At 40.7% G+C, this 15,624-nt stretch overlaps 1 protein-coding gene across 1 annotated transcript in view; it reads right to left on the bottom strand.

Moving 5' to 3' along the window:
• The window catches only part of spon1b (spondin 1b), a 110,273-nt gene that overhangs the window by 80,253 nt on the left and 14,396 nt on the right, over nucleotides 1-15,624 (bottom strand). The window contains 1 exon segment of the mRNA XM_030731198.1: nucleotides 14,237-14,370. Within this exon segment, the coding sequence (XP_030587058.1) occupies nucleotides 14,237-14,370 (134 nt within the window).

Raw genomic sequence — 15,624 nt, 5'->3', positions numbered from 1 at the left:
ATCAGCCGGCCCATCGAAGCATATGACCTGCATTTGTACTCCTGTTTCCAACCTTCTACACTGCTGTTTGCCGTTTCCCTTTTCCTTCACCTTTCTTCTGCTTGGGATTCTTAATCAAGCTTCTAATGGTATCTTGTGGCTCATGCATGTCATATGTGTATATACATATAATCCACACCTCAGGGACACGTCTGCTGACTCTTCTTCTGGGTACCCAGGAGGCTTGAGCGGCGCTTCCTGCTGAATCTTTGCTTTGCCATTTTGATTCATGTGAGGAGAGCCCCAGAGGGCAAAACCAATACAAACAACTGTTCACACAAAAATAATGAATTCACTGCATGACAAGTGGCCAGTAAAGCAAAAACAAACACAGAAGTGAGCAAACTCAACTTACACGAAAAATTGAATCAATTATCTTAAGTTCTATCTTCTATTTTTACCTATAAGAAAAACGAGGTCTGGAGAGGAAACAATATAATGTATAAGTTATCAGGATTAGGATTGGACAGTACAGAAGTGAAAATGTGGACAGATGTACTGAAAACTGATCGACAAGGATGAGAATAATTGCTTATATAAAAATATTAATTACACATTCAGTATTTGTTTTGTATTTCATTAAATGTTTCGCTAAACCATCAACATCATTTTGTAGAAGCGCAATTATGTTACAATTTGCAGATAAAGAATTATGAATTGTCCTGGAAGCAGGAACCAATTTTTACTCATAAGGCTGCATTGGCTGGTTATTCAAAGTGGAAGCAAAAATATGTAAATTGAGTTCAACTTAGTGATTTAAAGGGCGAGAAAACACTCAAGGGCATGTCATAGTGAATAAGTTAATTTCACAATTTAACTCTACAACTCTAATGCCATTATGGTTTGTTTTTGGGGGGAAGGGGGTGTTATAGTTCCTCCATCACAATGCGAACACAGAGACCTCTGGCCCATTTTAATGCTCAGTGTGTTCATGATAAATTAAGTGTTGTTTCTGGGCTGCGTGTATGAAGCACAAGAGTCGAAACATTGTAGCCTGAATTGATGACACGGCAATCCTCGACATCATAGCGGTTCTAATGAATTTGAGGAATGACCAAAGTGACTGTTCATCCTCTGTTATACATCATACCAGTGTTTCTCAAACTGTGGGGCGCACCCTACCGGTACGGCGCGAATGACCTGGGAGAAAAGTCACGCAGAACAAATATGGAACATCGGATTCATTTTCACGGTGCAACAAGGAAACGTTAGCAGACACGTTAGCACCATGACTGGCAAAACTCTCCACAGTGCAGTCTGCTGTGTACACAGAGCCATCGTGCCCCCCCTTCCCAGACTGTGCTTCATGTGGGATCTGAAAAGATTTCATCTGGTGAAGTGGGGCATAAGAGAAAAGGTTTGAGAACCACTGAATTATACAATTAACTGCAGTTCAGCTAATTGCTGTTTTGATGATTCAGACTATAACCAAAATTCTGGTGTGTTGTGGGGGGCTACAGGGTTGCTATCTAAAACCCAAAAAGAGGTAAATCAGGCCAATGATCTCCAAGGAATCAGGAATGAGTGTGAAAGTTAAACTCCCCGACATCCTGATGCCTCACAGCAGCTAAAGCAAGAATTGACTGCGGTTTTAGTTAGTTTGGTGCTTACTGTTTTAACCGCTGTCTTCTATGCATTTTAAAATGTGTTGTTTTTTACTTGTGTACAGCACTTTGGCCAGCGGCGTTGATTTATAAAATGCTTTAGAAATTAGGCTGAGAATCGAAACAGAAATAATCAATTCATATTTGTATGAATTTGTTTAGTATTCTGGGAACTCCCACGTTAACAGGAATTGGCAGCAAAAAGCAGTGTTTTTAACAGCCGAGCATGCATTAAACAGTCTCGTCTCATAATCAATGAAAAAGGCTCGTCTCTGGTTTCTGAGCGCATCAGGACAGAAGAGTTTGAACTCTGCTGTCAAGCAGCCACAGAGACTTGCAGTTACACTCGTGCTGTCACTGAACAAGCAGACGAATTGTGGCCTCTTCCTCCTCCTCCTCCTCCTCCTGGAGTCCTCCCGCTAACGGTGCTGGAATACTGATCGGGCAGGAGGTCAATGTAAGGTGAAAATGTGATGAACAGATGGCTGAAGGGCAACATAGTAGAGAGAGATGGGGAGGAATTTTAGTGTAAACCTGATAAGATGAGAAGTGATCAACAGACAGCAAAACGTAAGACTGAAAAACAGGCTGCCTCACCCCCCCCTCCATGCGCACTCACTTTTCTCTCATCTCTATCCCTCTGTCTATTTTAGCTCTCGAGGGAAACGTTTCCACTAACACACTAAAAGATTTTTCAGGAGTTTGTAGAGATTAAAGCACAGATTTGGGCTGAGCTCATCAGACCTACAAGAAGGACCTTGGTGACCTGGTGTGGAAAGCAGACAAGCACAAATAACATTCGTACACACACACACACACACACTCACAAACCTTGTCGCATCCAGAGTTGTTGGTGTATACAGGCACCTCACACTCTTGAAAGATAAAAGTCCTAACATGCCAGAAATATAAAAACCTTTCTGCTGAGAATTCTCTTCATATCACATAACAGTTGAAACTGGATGATGGAGAAAGGAGGGAAAATGTGGGAGGCTCAACTAAAAGTAGTTGTAGTGGTAGACTGTTCCACAGGCTTGGTTCCACAGACTGAAAGGCCTTGCCCCCCCCCCAGTCTTTAGTCGTGCACGGGGAACAATTAACAGAACCTGTGAACGAAGACAGCAAGAAGCTGAGAAATGTAATCTGGAGCCTGGTCGTTCAGTGCTCTGTATGTAAATACAGGAATTTTAAATCCTAAAATCGATTGCAAGCCAATGTAAAGAATTGGAAATAGGAGTATTGTGAGCTCGCTTGCTGGAATGTGTTAATAATCTGGCGCACCATTTTGTATTGCGTGGAGACGTGAAAGAGATTATTTGTCCAAGCCAGTAAACAGAGCATTATAAATGCATGGATAATTTTTTTCCAGTTCAGTTGAAGAGAACATATGTCACAATTTAGAAATGTTCCTTAAATAAAAGAAACAGGAACGAGGCAAAGATCTTACATGCGAGTCGAAGCCCAGAAAGGAATCAAACATTACACCAAGATTACAAATGCTAAACTTCGCAGCTGGACAAAAAGAGGCAAGAGCCTGATTGGTTTTAGAACATAGTTCAGAAGGAGCTATAATCATGGTCTCAGTCTTGTTGGCGTTTAAAACAAGGTAATTAGAGAGCCAATCACTAATGCAGGTTAAACACTGGACTACAGTGGACAGCCTATCCATCTGGTGGGGCTTAAAAGACATATACAGCTGAATGTCATCAGCATAGAATTGATAAGAAATGACATTTAAAGACTGAATGATGCCAGTAAAGGAAGCATGTAGAAAGAAAATAATAATGGACCCAGGACTGAACCTTGTGGAATCCCACAATTTGAGGAGGCAGTGTTAGAGCTGAACTTGCTGGTCCTAATAGAGAAGTCCTATCTAGGGCTGCAACGATTCATCGATTAACTCGATTAAATCGATTCTAAAAATTTATCGACACAAATTTACTGTGTCGATGCTTCGTTTAAACTCTGCAGCGCTCAGCTCTCTCGGTGTAAGCGGCGCTCCTCACTAGCATTAGCAGCATTAGTGCTGACGTTTTTTTGTGGGTTTATTGGGGGCTGGCAAACCAACATAGAACTGCATTACCGCCACCTACTGGACTGGAGTGTGAATCACTCACGTATACACAAGCACACATTCTAAAAAGCTCTCCGTCGCTGCGATGGATTTCATTTAACACAGAGTGGATCATCACTAGAGTTGCCACCTGTCTCGTAAAATACAGAACCCCGTATGTTACGGGACTCCGTGGAATACGGCTCCGTAACATGCCGTGTTCCGTACTTTACGGGACGGGTGGCAACTGTCGCTGATATGCATTTCCACGCCTCCACTGCTCTCTGTGTGTCTGTGTGTGTTGTGCTCGCTGAGAATTTCAGCTGCTATTTTTGTCTTTACTTCAGCTGTAGCTACCAGAACTGGTTTGCTAGCGAGCGCGGGCCATTAGCACTAGCGATGGTTCGGTACCGGAAGGCCCGCCCCCCAGGACCGAGGGGCTCCTTCAAAATATTTTTTATACTTTAATCCCTTATTAGTGACTAAATATAGACCTGCAGTAGAAACGTATTTTCGAGAATGCTTGTGAATACAAAGCATTACACCATTACTCACACATGCGCCATGGCTCCCGCAGCCACTAGTTTTTCAAAAACACTCATAGCAGGCAGCGGTTTTAACTGCGCAAGCGCAAAGAGGCGAAGCTGTGATGGTGAGCTCAAGTAGTGAAAAAGGAAACGTTTTTCCAGCGTCCAAAACAGCAGCTTTTTCTTTTAGTAACCACCATTAAATCTGTGAAACAGCTGGAGGTCCTTCATCAAGCACCTGATCAGCAAGTGTTAAGGTGAAGAAAAGAGAACTTCGTAGCTGCTCCATTCACCGCTGTTTGTTCACATGGCGAGAAACTGCATTACGGAAGTTAAAATATGCAGATAAACTGTTAATAAAAAAAAGTATTTCTTATCCGATTACTCGATTAATCGCTGGAATAATCGATAGAATACTCGATTACTAAAATAATCGTTTTATGCAGCCCTAGTCCTATCAGATAAATAAGAAGAAAACCAGCCTATCTCAGCTGTCATAGGGCGAGAGAGACATGTGCACATTATATTTGAATTTAAAAATAAAAATTGCATTCACTTTAATATGAATTGCTTATTTGATATTTATGGTGATGATCACATTAATGTTAAAATACATTGGATTAGTTTCAAACTCGTATCTTTATGGGTCATTATTTTAATTGTGAGAAGAGACAACAAGGTGATAGTCACAGGTGAGCGGGCTTGAACAGGTGAGGTAAGATTGAAATTATTAACTAATCAAAAGAAAGACTGACGGATTAGTCAACTACCAAAATAATCTTTACTTTCAGCCCTAAAAAGAAGAAATAATTCTTAAATATATATAAATAGATACATAGAGTCTAGTCTAAGTAATAACAGTGGTCGCTCTGTCAGTTTGTACAGGTGATCTGTAGCCTTGGTATCCAACAGGTTTTTTCTAGGGTACCAGGGAGACTGTGTCGTAGATGGTGGTCAGATACTGACCTGTGTTAACCTGAAACACTGCTGGTGGTGTCGCGGCAATGTTGCCAGTCTGGACAATGGTTGTATTTTCTGAAATGCCAGAATTCCAGAGATGTGTGAATTAGACCGTTTTAAGAGTTGCTGTGGTGACAGGATGTGATGACTGTTTGTTAAAAACTGGCTTTGGCAATAGGTAGTCTTCTTACACTTAACTAACTAAACTCAAACTATGAGATATTCTATTATACTGAAGCTAAAAGTTGGTTACATTACAAACTTGTTCTGACAAAAACTTTAGATTGTAACACTTCAAGTTGGTATTAAATTAATTATATTGATTCGGCTGCAGTTTTTAGCCCTGATAATTTCATGCAGGTTGCTCCTGTTCTTAAAAAATTATGAGCAACAATGCTGGAAAAAATAAGGTGAATCAATAAGTGCCACACTATAAGGCACTCCTATGCACCTTAAGGTCCTAAAACAATTTTCATGGTATGAAATTAAACGTTAAAATTTTGCACAATTATATATGATGTGAATATATGCACAAATCAGAGGAGCCAAGTCAGAGCTTTTCTCAACCTGCACGGAGACAAAGTCAGAGAGGCAAGGCTGAGATGGTTTGGACATGTGCAGAGGAGGCACAGTGGATGTACTGGACAAAGGATGCTGAATATGAAGCTGTCAGGCAGGACGAGAAGAGGAAGACCACAGAGAAGATTTGTGGATGTAGTGAAGGAGGAAATGCAATGTTGGTGTGACAGAGGAGGGATCGGGTGAGATGGAGGAAGATGATCCGATGTGGCGGCCCCTAAAAGAAGCAGCTGAAAATAGAAGGTATTGATTGACCCTGATTATTTTTAAAGAGTATCTATTGTCCCCCTTTCCAGCTCCATATTTTTATTCTTGAACTCCACATTAATAACAGTTAAAAATAAATTAATCTCAACAAATAATTTGATTTTCTTATGCTGAACCTCAGTGCAGCCCTTCAATTTATATTTGGCCTGAAAAAAAGGATTTTTAGTTTCCTTCTCCCCTCAAGCCAAATTTCCTGCCCTTCATAAACAGGAGGTTTGGACAACAGGTGGTTGAGGGTTTACATCAAATTACAAATGACATCTATAGCTGACAGGATATCCACTAACATTTTATGCATACTTTCCATTAAAGTTATATCATGACACTATAACATAGTTATAGTAAATTTCTTCTTACAGCTGCCTACATACTTTGTTTGCAGTCAACAATATACCTGATTCACTGAGGTGCTTTTACCCCAAAACTGCTGCTCATTTTTTATACCAAATGGCAATGTATCACTGGTGTCAAATTCTATCAGCTGTAACTAATTTCCTAACGTTACACAACATTAATTCTTTTAACTCTCTAGATTGGGCCGATCCATAACTAGTGTGGAAAGATGACTTTCCAAACTTTCTCAAAAAGTTGTGATAAAATAGACTGTGATGGTGGGCTAAGCATTTAGGCCAAATATTTAATTGAAAATAGATCAGATACCAAGATATCAAATATTAAAACAGAGACTTAGTGCTGGTTTTGTAAGCAAAATAAAAAAACACCCAGAGGAGCCGTGCTGTTGGAATACACACAACATGTGGTTTGGTTTGTCGCAATAAGCAAGACCTTCCCGAAAAGGGTATTGTCTGCAGCATATGTTGCTCTGATACATGTGTATATTCTGTTTAACATTGCTGGTGTCTTACAGATGTACCTAAGTCATGTGCATAGCCAGAGATGTATAGTAACGAAGTAGAACTACTTAAGTACTGAACTTTATTGGAGTACATATTTTTTCCCCTACTTTCACTTTTACTCCACTATATATTTTTGATTAATTTAATACTTTTACTCCGATACATTTTTCACGTGCTGAATCGTTACTCGTTACTATTATGAAAACGTTATTAATCATCCCCAAGTCATAGTATCAATGCCAGAGCGGTAGATGGCGCTGTCACGGTTTATGAAGCTGGCTCATCATTGGGCGATTTGAGCGATCAAGCCTATAAAAAAAACGCAGGCTTCGTCTCCGCCTTTTGCACTGTTGCTTGCAAGTATTGAGGACAGAACGCGTCAGCTTACTGTCCGATATCGAGATGGATGACGTCCCAGGAACACCTTGTCCAGGTTTGTCTTTTAGCTGCTCTGTGGACTGCCCCTCTGGCCTTTTGAGATGTTTTATTTGTGTTTGTTTTTTTGTAAACACTTGTATGGCCTTTTATCATTGTACTCCAGCTTCAGCCAAATACATTGTGCCTTTCAAATGTTTGAAATAATATAAACAATGATAATCAAACTTTTGACTGCCTTTCTTTAATATACACAGTACTTGTACTTTTACTTGTACTTTTGGTACTTGAGTAGCAATTTTTGAAATACTTCTACTTGCAATACTTAAGTACCAAAAAAATTGAGTACTTCTGTACTTCCACTTGAGTATGGTGTTGAAAGAACACTTCAACTTTTACTCGTCAGTTTTTTTATATAGTACTTGTACTTCTACTCCACTCCTCTACTCCAGTACTTTATACATCTCTGTGCATAGCCCACCACTGTTTTCTCACAGAGTCTGACTTTCAAACTGGGCTAATAACAAGCACGCTCGGGCCTTTTTTCCTTTAGCCCTGAAGATGCAGCATTAAGGCGTTCCAAGATGAAATAAAAATCTTATTGGTTCTGACCACAGGACGCTTCACCTCAGTCCATCTCACATGAGCTCGGGACCAGAAAAGGTGGCAGCATTTGCTGTTTCTTAGCGTTTGTCCTTTGCAGAGAAGAATTTTAACTTGAATTTGGACACACAGATCACAGCCATTCAATACTGGTTTTTGGATGTGACTCTGGATTTTTTTATTATTCCTAATCTTACACTCAGAAATTATTCTTACATTGATCACCTCAGTGGAACGTTCTTCTTCAAATGATGCTACTGACTTATTTTCAGTAAAAACAATTACTAATTCCTTACTCTAAATATTGCTTGTTTATATTTTTTAAAACCGCCCTAATTTTGGGGCACTGACCATAAAGAGAGGTGAGAATGTTTCAAAACAAACTCAGTGTGCAGATCATAGTCTGAGCAGGCCTGGAGAAGCTGCTATGCAGAGCTTTTTGTCCACCCATACGTTTCTAACTTTAGCTGTTTTCACACTTATACTTTTCTTACATTTCCCAGCAGAGCTTCCTGCACTCTCTAACCAGGCAGCACTCTCGCCTAAACCAGCAGGAGTATTTTGCATTTGTGAGAATGCATCTTATGAGGAAGACGTCCTGCTATGTGCTACATATAAGAAAGGGCAACATTGGACAATGTCACAACATTTGTCTGTAATTTTCTAGTACTTTACAGCTCTTCTCATGTCCTCGTCACAGATGAAAAATAGTTAGGCCAACACTAAATACTCTGTTTGCACTTTGCAGAATATGTTGCCAGAACTAAATCTACTCAGGGGCAAAACAAACTTACTCAACAAACAAAATATTTAAACACATGTCAGTAAGGCATTTAGACACTGAGAGAAGTGGACACAGTTCTGTGTTTTATGTAACAATAAGTAAATAGTGTCCAAGAAGTTTACACCAAATTCCACTTTTATGTTTATCTGAGCCAAAACTTCTGTAAGTCCCATGAACATTGGACTCAAGCATTAAAAATAAATATAGTGAAGCTAAATATGTGGTAGAAAATAAAGAATACAGTAGAGTTTTTACAATTTGTTCCCTCAGCCTGAGGCTACACATTGTTTCCAGGCGGACATAAAAGCCAAATGAATGACAACATCTTGACCGGCTGAGGGGGAGGAGGGCAGGCCTGACAGAACGCTGCCTGCCTGAAGGAGAGAAGTTATTGTTAGTTCCAGTGCCAGCAGGAGCTGAGACGAGCGGGGATGGCGCGTGATAGAGAGCTCGCCAAGAGACTGAAGAGCGCGCTCAGCTGCGGACTTGTTTCAGGTGTGCAGCTCACGCGTCGCTTCACGGTGTGAACTTTAGGAAAAACTCAAGATTCAGAAAGAAGCAGCTCTGTCAGGTATGAAAATAGCAGCTTTGATAACTTGAATATTTTCATCATTGAATAATCAGCATAGTTTTCACTTATCATTTGGTATGTAAATTGTTAAAAGAATGAAAAATATAATCCATTATGTTAATTATATCCAAACGGCTTTTGCTACATACTATCCATGACAGTGTGACTAATATTGTTTTCATCTCATGAGTCAGTGTGTGTGGAGGCTCCGAGCCCCTCTCCAATGACTGTGACCCCGTCTCTAAGTGAGAGGACAACCACTCCTCTGATCTCACTCTTTCGGTCACTACCCAGAGCTCCACATCGAAAGGAGCCAGTTGAGGTGATTCGGACATCTGGCTAGGATGCCTCCTAGGCACCTCCTGGGCGAGGTGTTCTGGGCATGTCCTGTTGGGAGGAGGCCCTGTGGCAGACCCAGGTCACACTGAAGAGATGATATCACCCGGCTGGCCTGGGAATGTTCCCCTGGATAAGCTGGAGGAGGTGGCTGGGGAGAGGGAGGCCTGGGTTTCTCAGCTTAGGGTGCTGCCCTCGTGACTCGGCTCTGGATGGATGGATGGATGGATGGATGGATGGATGGATGGATGGATGGATGGATGGATATTACCGTTCCACTGACCCCAACACACATCTGAGGCACTGTTCAGCCATCAGTGCAAAAAAATTGAATTTTCTCTCACTTATAATGAAACAATGAGATGCTGAAATCATTGAATTCTAGCAATTATTAATTGATTATTCAAACTGTTACCAGTTAATTTTATTACAATTAAAGTCTTAGTCTCTGCGGTTTGGGTCATCAGTGTTGGTTATCATTATAGGTCTGTAATCACCATAGAAACTGCTAACTGGGAGTATTTTTAGTAAAAAAAAAAAAACAGCCAGACGGATGAGAAACGATTCACTGTTCAATCAGATTATCTAAAGTAAGCCCACCTACAGTCTCAGAAATAATCCCTTATGCCCATCACACCTCTAAACTCTGATTTATAATTCAAAGTTTGATTCTGTCGGGAACTTGTTTAAAATAAATCTCACAGTCTGGCGGCCTTTTCTCGTTTCTTTTAGGGATGCATCAGTCCAGCTTTTCCAGTCTCTGTACTGATGCAGACACCTTGGATTCGATATCGGCTAACACCGTGAATCAATCTGATACAGCGGTAAATTAATAAGCGGTATTCCTCGCTGTGAGGGAGAGAATAAGAATCAGCGTTTTATCTGGGAGGCAACATCAGGCTCGACTTCAACGCCGCTTTCCCAACTTTGTAAAGCAAAATAAAGCAAATACAGAATATTATTTGAGTGAATTGGTATTTATTAGTAAAATAATGCATCACAATAACAAAATTCTTATTTCAGCTCGTGGTGCGAGGCGGCTGCACTTTGCTGTTGTTTATGGCTCTTTCACTCGTCTCTCCTCTCGCCCATCAGCTTTGCTGCTGTGTGTGCACTTCCTCACACACAGCAGCAAAGCACACCAAATACAGGGGAAGTGAGTGTAATAGCAATTAAGTTTGTTGCAACAAGACCAACAAAAAAAGAAAAGCTTTCCAAAAAGTGTTAAAACTAAAATACCAAAATGAGAAGCAGACGGAGAAAAAAAAAAAGCTTTTTTCCTCCTTTTAAATATTCTTGAGCACTGCAGTTAAAACCAAAACAAACAGAATTTGCTCTTCTTCTGAACAACGACTAATATCGCAGTTCCTTCCTTCCTGCCTGTGTGCTGCTGCTAACACGAAACACGGAGCAACATCAGATTTAACTGAATACATCAGCCCACTGTCAAGCACATATTTCACTTCTATACTTCATTTTAGGTCAGCTACAATAAACTTTTATCAGTTTTCAATCTTCGTGTTCAGACATGCTGATTCTCACCAAGCGATCATTCCTTTAAAGTTTGGAGGTAGATCTGGCTTTTCACCACTGTTTTGTTTTTTTTTTTTAAAAAGAAGAAAAAATATAAATAAATATATAAATCTGCAGCTAATTTTGTAATAAAAAACAAACAAACAAACAAGCCCCTCTTTTTTAAGTGCTACAGCTGTCACTTACAGCTTTATCACTCCCCCCTCGCAACAAAAAAAAGAAAAGAAAATGATCATTGCAACAATTCCAAAATAGCAGGTGTTGAAGTTGGCATGGAATAAAATATAGGATCTCAAGCAGTCAAACGACCAGTGGGCTCATACAGGGAGGAAGAAGTACTGGAACGCTCCCAACTGCAGGGAGCTGCATTTGGACTGAGCTGAGAGACGTGTGTTTGACGCTGTGGACTGACAGCATATTTTTTCCTACAACACAGTGAATACTGAGTAGGATGAAACAGATCGCAAGATAAAGGGGGGGGGAGGGGGGGGGGGGGGAGAGGAGCATTCCCACGGTGGAATGAAAATGTGCTTCTTTGCTGTGGAGATGTGTATTTTCCTCTCAACACCGGCCAGGGTTAAGGTACGTGATTTATGAAGACAGCTGCCATGTTGTCCACTAAAGTGATATTTTATAGCACAGACCTACAACAGAGCATCTCCTTCCAGGCTGGGACGAATCTGCTTCTCATTGCTGTGAAAAGCATCGCAGGAAAAACAAAGATAAAGTGACGGGCAGGTCACAACAGCAGAGAGCAGACTGTTAAGACAGAAGACGGAGTGAGACGAGGAAGGCGAAGATGTTAAACGAGGTAATACTAAATCTCGATCTCACAGCTGACAGACAAAGGCGACAGAAAAACGAGTTGAATTTGCATAGCAGATGTTTCACCACACAGGGCCGGATTTATTGAACTAGCAGACACTGGGATGGCGATGTGCCATCTGTCATCCAGCAAAAGCAGATAAATTAAAAGTAACAGCTGTGAGTATACGGTGGAGGTAAGGGCAAGTTATAGCATCTCGCTCAGTGGAGGAAGAGATGCGTGTCAGAGAGGTTATTCCCTTCGGGAAGTCGGATTGAAGAGATGGAAACAAGCGAGAGAGAGAGAGAGAGGGAGTGAAAGCAAAGGGGAGGGAGGCAGACACTTTCAGGTGGTGTGTTCACTCTGAGTTATCTCACTTTATCATTTGTATTCTCAAGTTGTCAAAAAGTGGCTTAAAGCTACATATTGCCATAACTCACTGTAGCTGTCTGAGCACACATATCATTTGTTTTTTTCCCTGCACATGGCCCAAATTACTCTTCACTCTCCATCATGTATTAATGGTAAGACCCATTTGTTAAATTTATAGAAGCATAAAGTGTAGTCACTGCGCATAAAAATCACTGAAGTCAGTTTCAGATGTTCCTGCTCTCTTCCTCACAATTTTCATTAAATTCCACAATAATCATTAGCTTCAGAAAAAAATAATAATGTCATGATAATTAACACGTCAGCCTCTTTGATCTCAGAGAGAAATTTATTGTTTCTTTTCTTTCTATAAATGACAAATGTGTTTCTAAAATGTGTTTTCATGCATTTGTAAACCTTTGGTTTCACCTTTAAAATTTGCTAATGCATTTGCACTAATGGACATAAAAAAAACACAAACAAACAACATTTTATTGTTTGATTGCTCTTGGCAACACGACTCCCCAAAGGCAGCAGTCTACAGCAGCGGGCAGTACTCTCTGCTACAGGAATGGCTCTAAGAACACAACGAAGAACACAAATTCTAATTGGAGAGGAACAGGCCCCGCCCTAAAAACCCCAGGACCCAAACAGCCAGACGCCACAAGCAATCCCCAGAGGTGTCCATCCTCCAGTGAGTGGTTTTAAGCTTGTGGTTCATCTGCATATTACAGCCTAATTGATTAAACCGGTGGGGGTGCTATATCAGCCAATACTAGCCAATCCATCAGTACTGACATTTATAAAGTGAAAAACACCCTTCAACCATGGTGAGCATGTTGATGTTGCATAGTTTGTCCACCAGAGGGCACTCAGCAGATTACGTGTTGCTATCACATGTTTGGGCAAACATCGACCAGCTGACGCCAGCAGACCCTAAATGAGTAATCCACGATTTATTGTGACATTATAACACGATTATTTTTAAGCTGCACTGCCATATAATCTTAGTAAGGACTCATAAATAACCACACATAATAAATTTAAGGGAAATCTGTTTAAATCATGATTACAGGCCAATATAACTGTTGAACTTTACTTTTGAATACCTAAATCATGCCCTTCCTATCATTAGTATTCATATACAGCACATTTTCTTGCCTTTTTTTATTTGAGGAAATACTTATCACCGGGAAAAAAAAGAGCTCCTCTTTTATGGAGACTTTAACGTGACTAATAAAAGGCACAACACTGAACAGTCAATATTCTTCCAAAGTTATTGTTCATCCAGATGAAATAATACCAGCCCTGTGTTCTGATACAGTACACCTTCTTCAGAGTTGCTGCTGCCATTTCACACATGCACACAAAGCTAAGGTCATGCACACTCTTGAAATAACACCAGAGGTTTAAAGCCACACCTGCTTCAAACCACAAACCCCAGTAATCATCATCCATCGCTCCTTTGTAGAGCCGGTCCCTTTGCAGAAGCCAACGTGCGCACCATCTAAAGGAACACCTGGCATCAGCTGACTTAATGTGCTGCCTGTAACCCATCACGACTATCTGTAACAGTGCCGGTTATTTTGTGCAAGAAAAGAAAAAGTCAAAACTGTAAAATGCTCCTGATGGTGTAGAATGATAAACATTTCAATTTAGGCTACTTTCCATTCTGAAGTGCACCGTGTATTTTTCCCCATTTTATTCCCTTCTATTAGGCAACTGCTGATTTCCAGCAGCCTAGTATGAGCACCAACTTGCTCAGACTTGTTCGAGTAAAGTCATCACTGTGACCTTTATGATACAAAAAGTCTGATCAAAGAAAAAAAGCCCATAAAACACCTCTATCAGCTGCCGGGGGCTGATTTTAAATCCAAACCTTTAAGCCTATTTTGATGCAAACAGCTGTTTGTTTTCTTAACCGCCCCATAATAATTGTCTCTGTAATCTATAATGGTAAAAGCAAAAACTCACTTCAGTATCACACAGCCACTCCCACTGGGCGGTGCCGTCCATAAGACCTGTATCCTGGTGCGTCTGCGAGGTGTGCTCTCCGTCACCGCAGGGGGGCAGTTGGTCATGAACTGGGTGTCATCTTCATCAATGATCTGGAAACAAAAGAATGGAGGACTGATTGTTAAATTAAATTGCTTTTAAAAATATCACTTTGAAGTTTGTTGAGTCAGACGGTGCCGTTGCTCCTGAAATTTCCCCGGAAAAAAGAATCCAGATCAATCAATGTTACAAGAAGCAACACGCCTTACAGAGCATTGCTGCACCTCTACGGGCTGCCAAATGCCAAGCAGCATAGACTATCTAACATAATACACAATGTGGCTTATTAGAGATTATTTTACTTATAATATTTTTAAGTGCACACATTAAAAGCCAGAGGCTGGTAGAGCAGCAGCGAGAACAGAGGAGGCATCAGTGATAAGTCGAGACGGCGTGGTAGAAGGAGCTGGGGTGGAAGTGGGTTGCAAAGTGGCCTGGAGATGCACAGCGACTTGATCATATTCATAATTTACATTTAACATTTCATCTTTATTTAAACTGACTAACAATTACATACAGAAAAAAAGAAAGAAAAGCAGCAGAAATTCATGTTTCCTACAAACATGTTTTTTGTGCTGTTTCCACAGAACATGAGGAGTGAGCCGGCTTTCCTGTTGTTACAGTGTGTCTGAGAGGTCTCTCATCTTCATTACAGAGCAAGAAAAACAAAATGTTTTATGCATTATGTCATGGTGAAAACAGCAGAGTGGAGAGAAGCATAATGTACAAATCCAGTTTGAATATGATATTGGTAGGGGAATTAAATAAACTCATCTCTCAAAATTAATCTGTTTTTTATGCTTAATCTTAAGACAAACAGCAGTGATATGACTGAGTGTTTCTGTTTTGATGGCACTGACAGCTGCTGCTATTTCTACTCTGAGCTGCACAAATGACACCAGTTTGGGCTGAAAGCAAAGTTGTGGGAAAGCAGACAATTCAGAGTCCCTCAGAGAGCTTTGGATAATAACAGACTTGTGTATTCATGACATGTCTAGTGCACTCCCTTCGGTACTTGGACCTAGTCAGACATTTTAATAAACTGAACGCACACGAAAACAAAAGCAGACATTCACACACGGCCTCTGACCTCGCAGCTCACATTCTACAGCTGCTTCGCCTCAACAATAACAGTGACCTAACAGCCCGTCCCAAAGTCCTGAGGACAGAAAGAGGGAGACGAAAGTCACAGACTCCCTCTCTCTTTCTTCTTCATTAGTTTGAGGGAAAGATTTCTGTGACAGAGGAATCTGAACGTGCATTAGGAATAACGAGGTGGTTTCAAAGCAGAACATGCACAAGGAAAA

The sequence above is a fragment of the Archocentrus centrarchus genome, chromosome 6, assembly GCF_007364275.1.
Source record: "Archocentrus centrarchus isolate MPI-CPG fArcCen1 chromosome 6, fArcCen1, whole genome shotgun sequence".
Taxonomy (NCBI): domain Eukaryota; kingdom Metazoa; phylum Chordata; class Actinopteri; order Cichliformes; family Cichlidae; genus Archocentrus; species Archocentrus centrarchus.
This window is presented reverse-complemented; position numbering and strand designations above follow the sequence as displayed.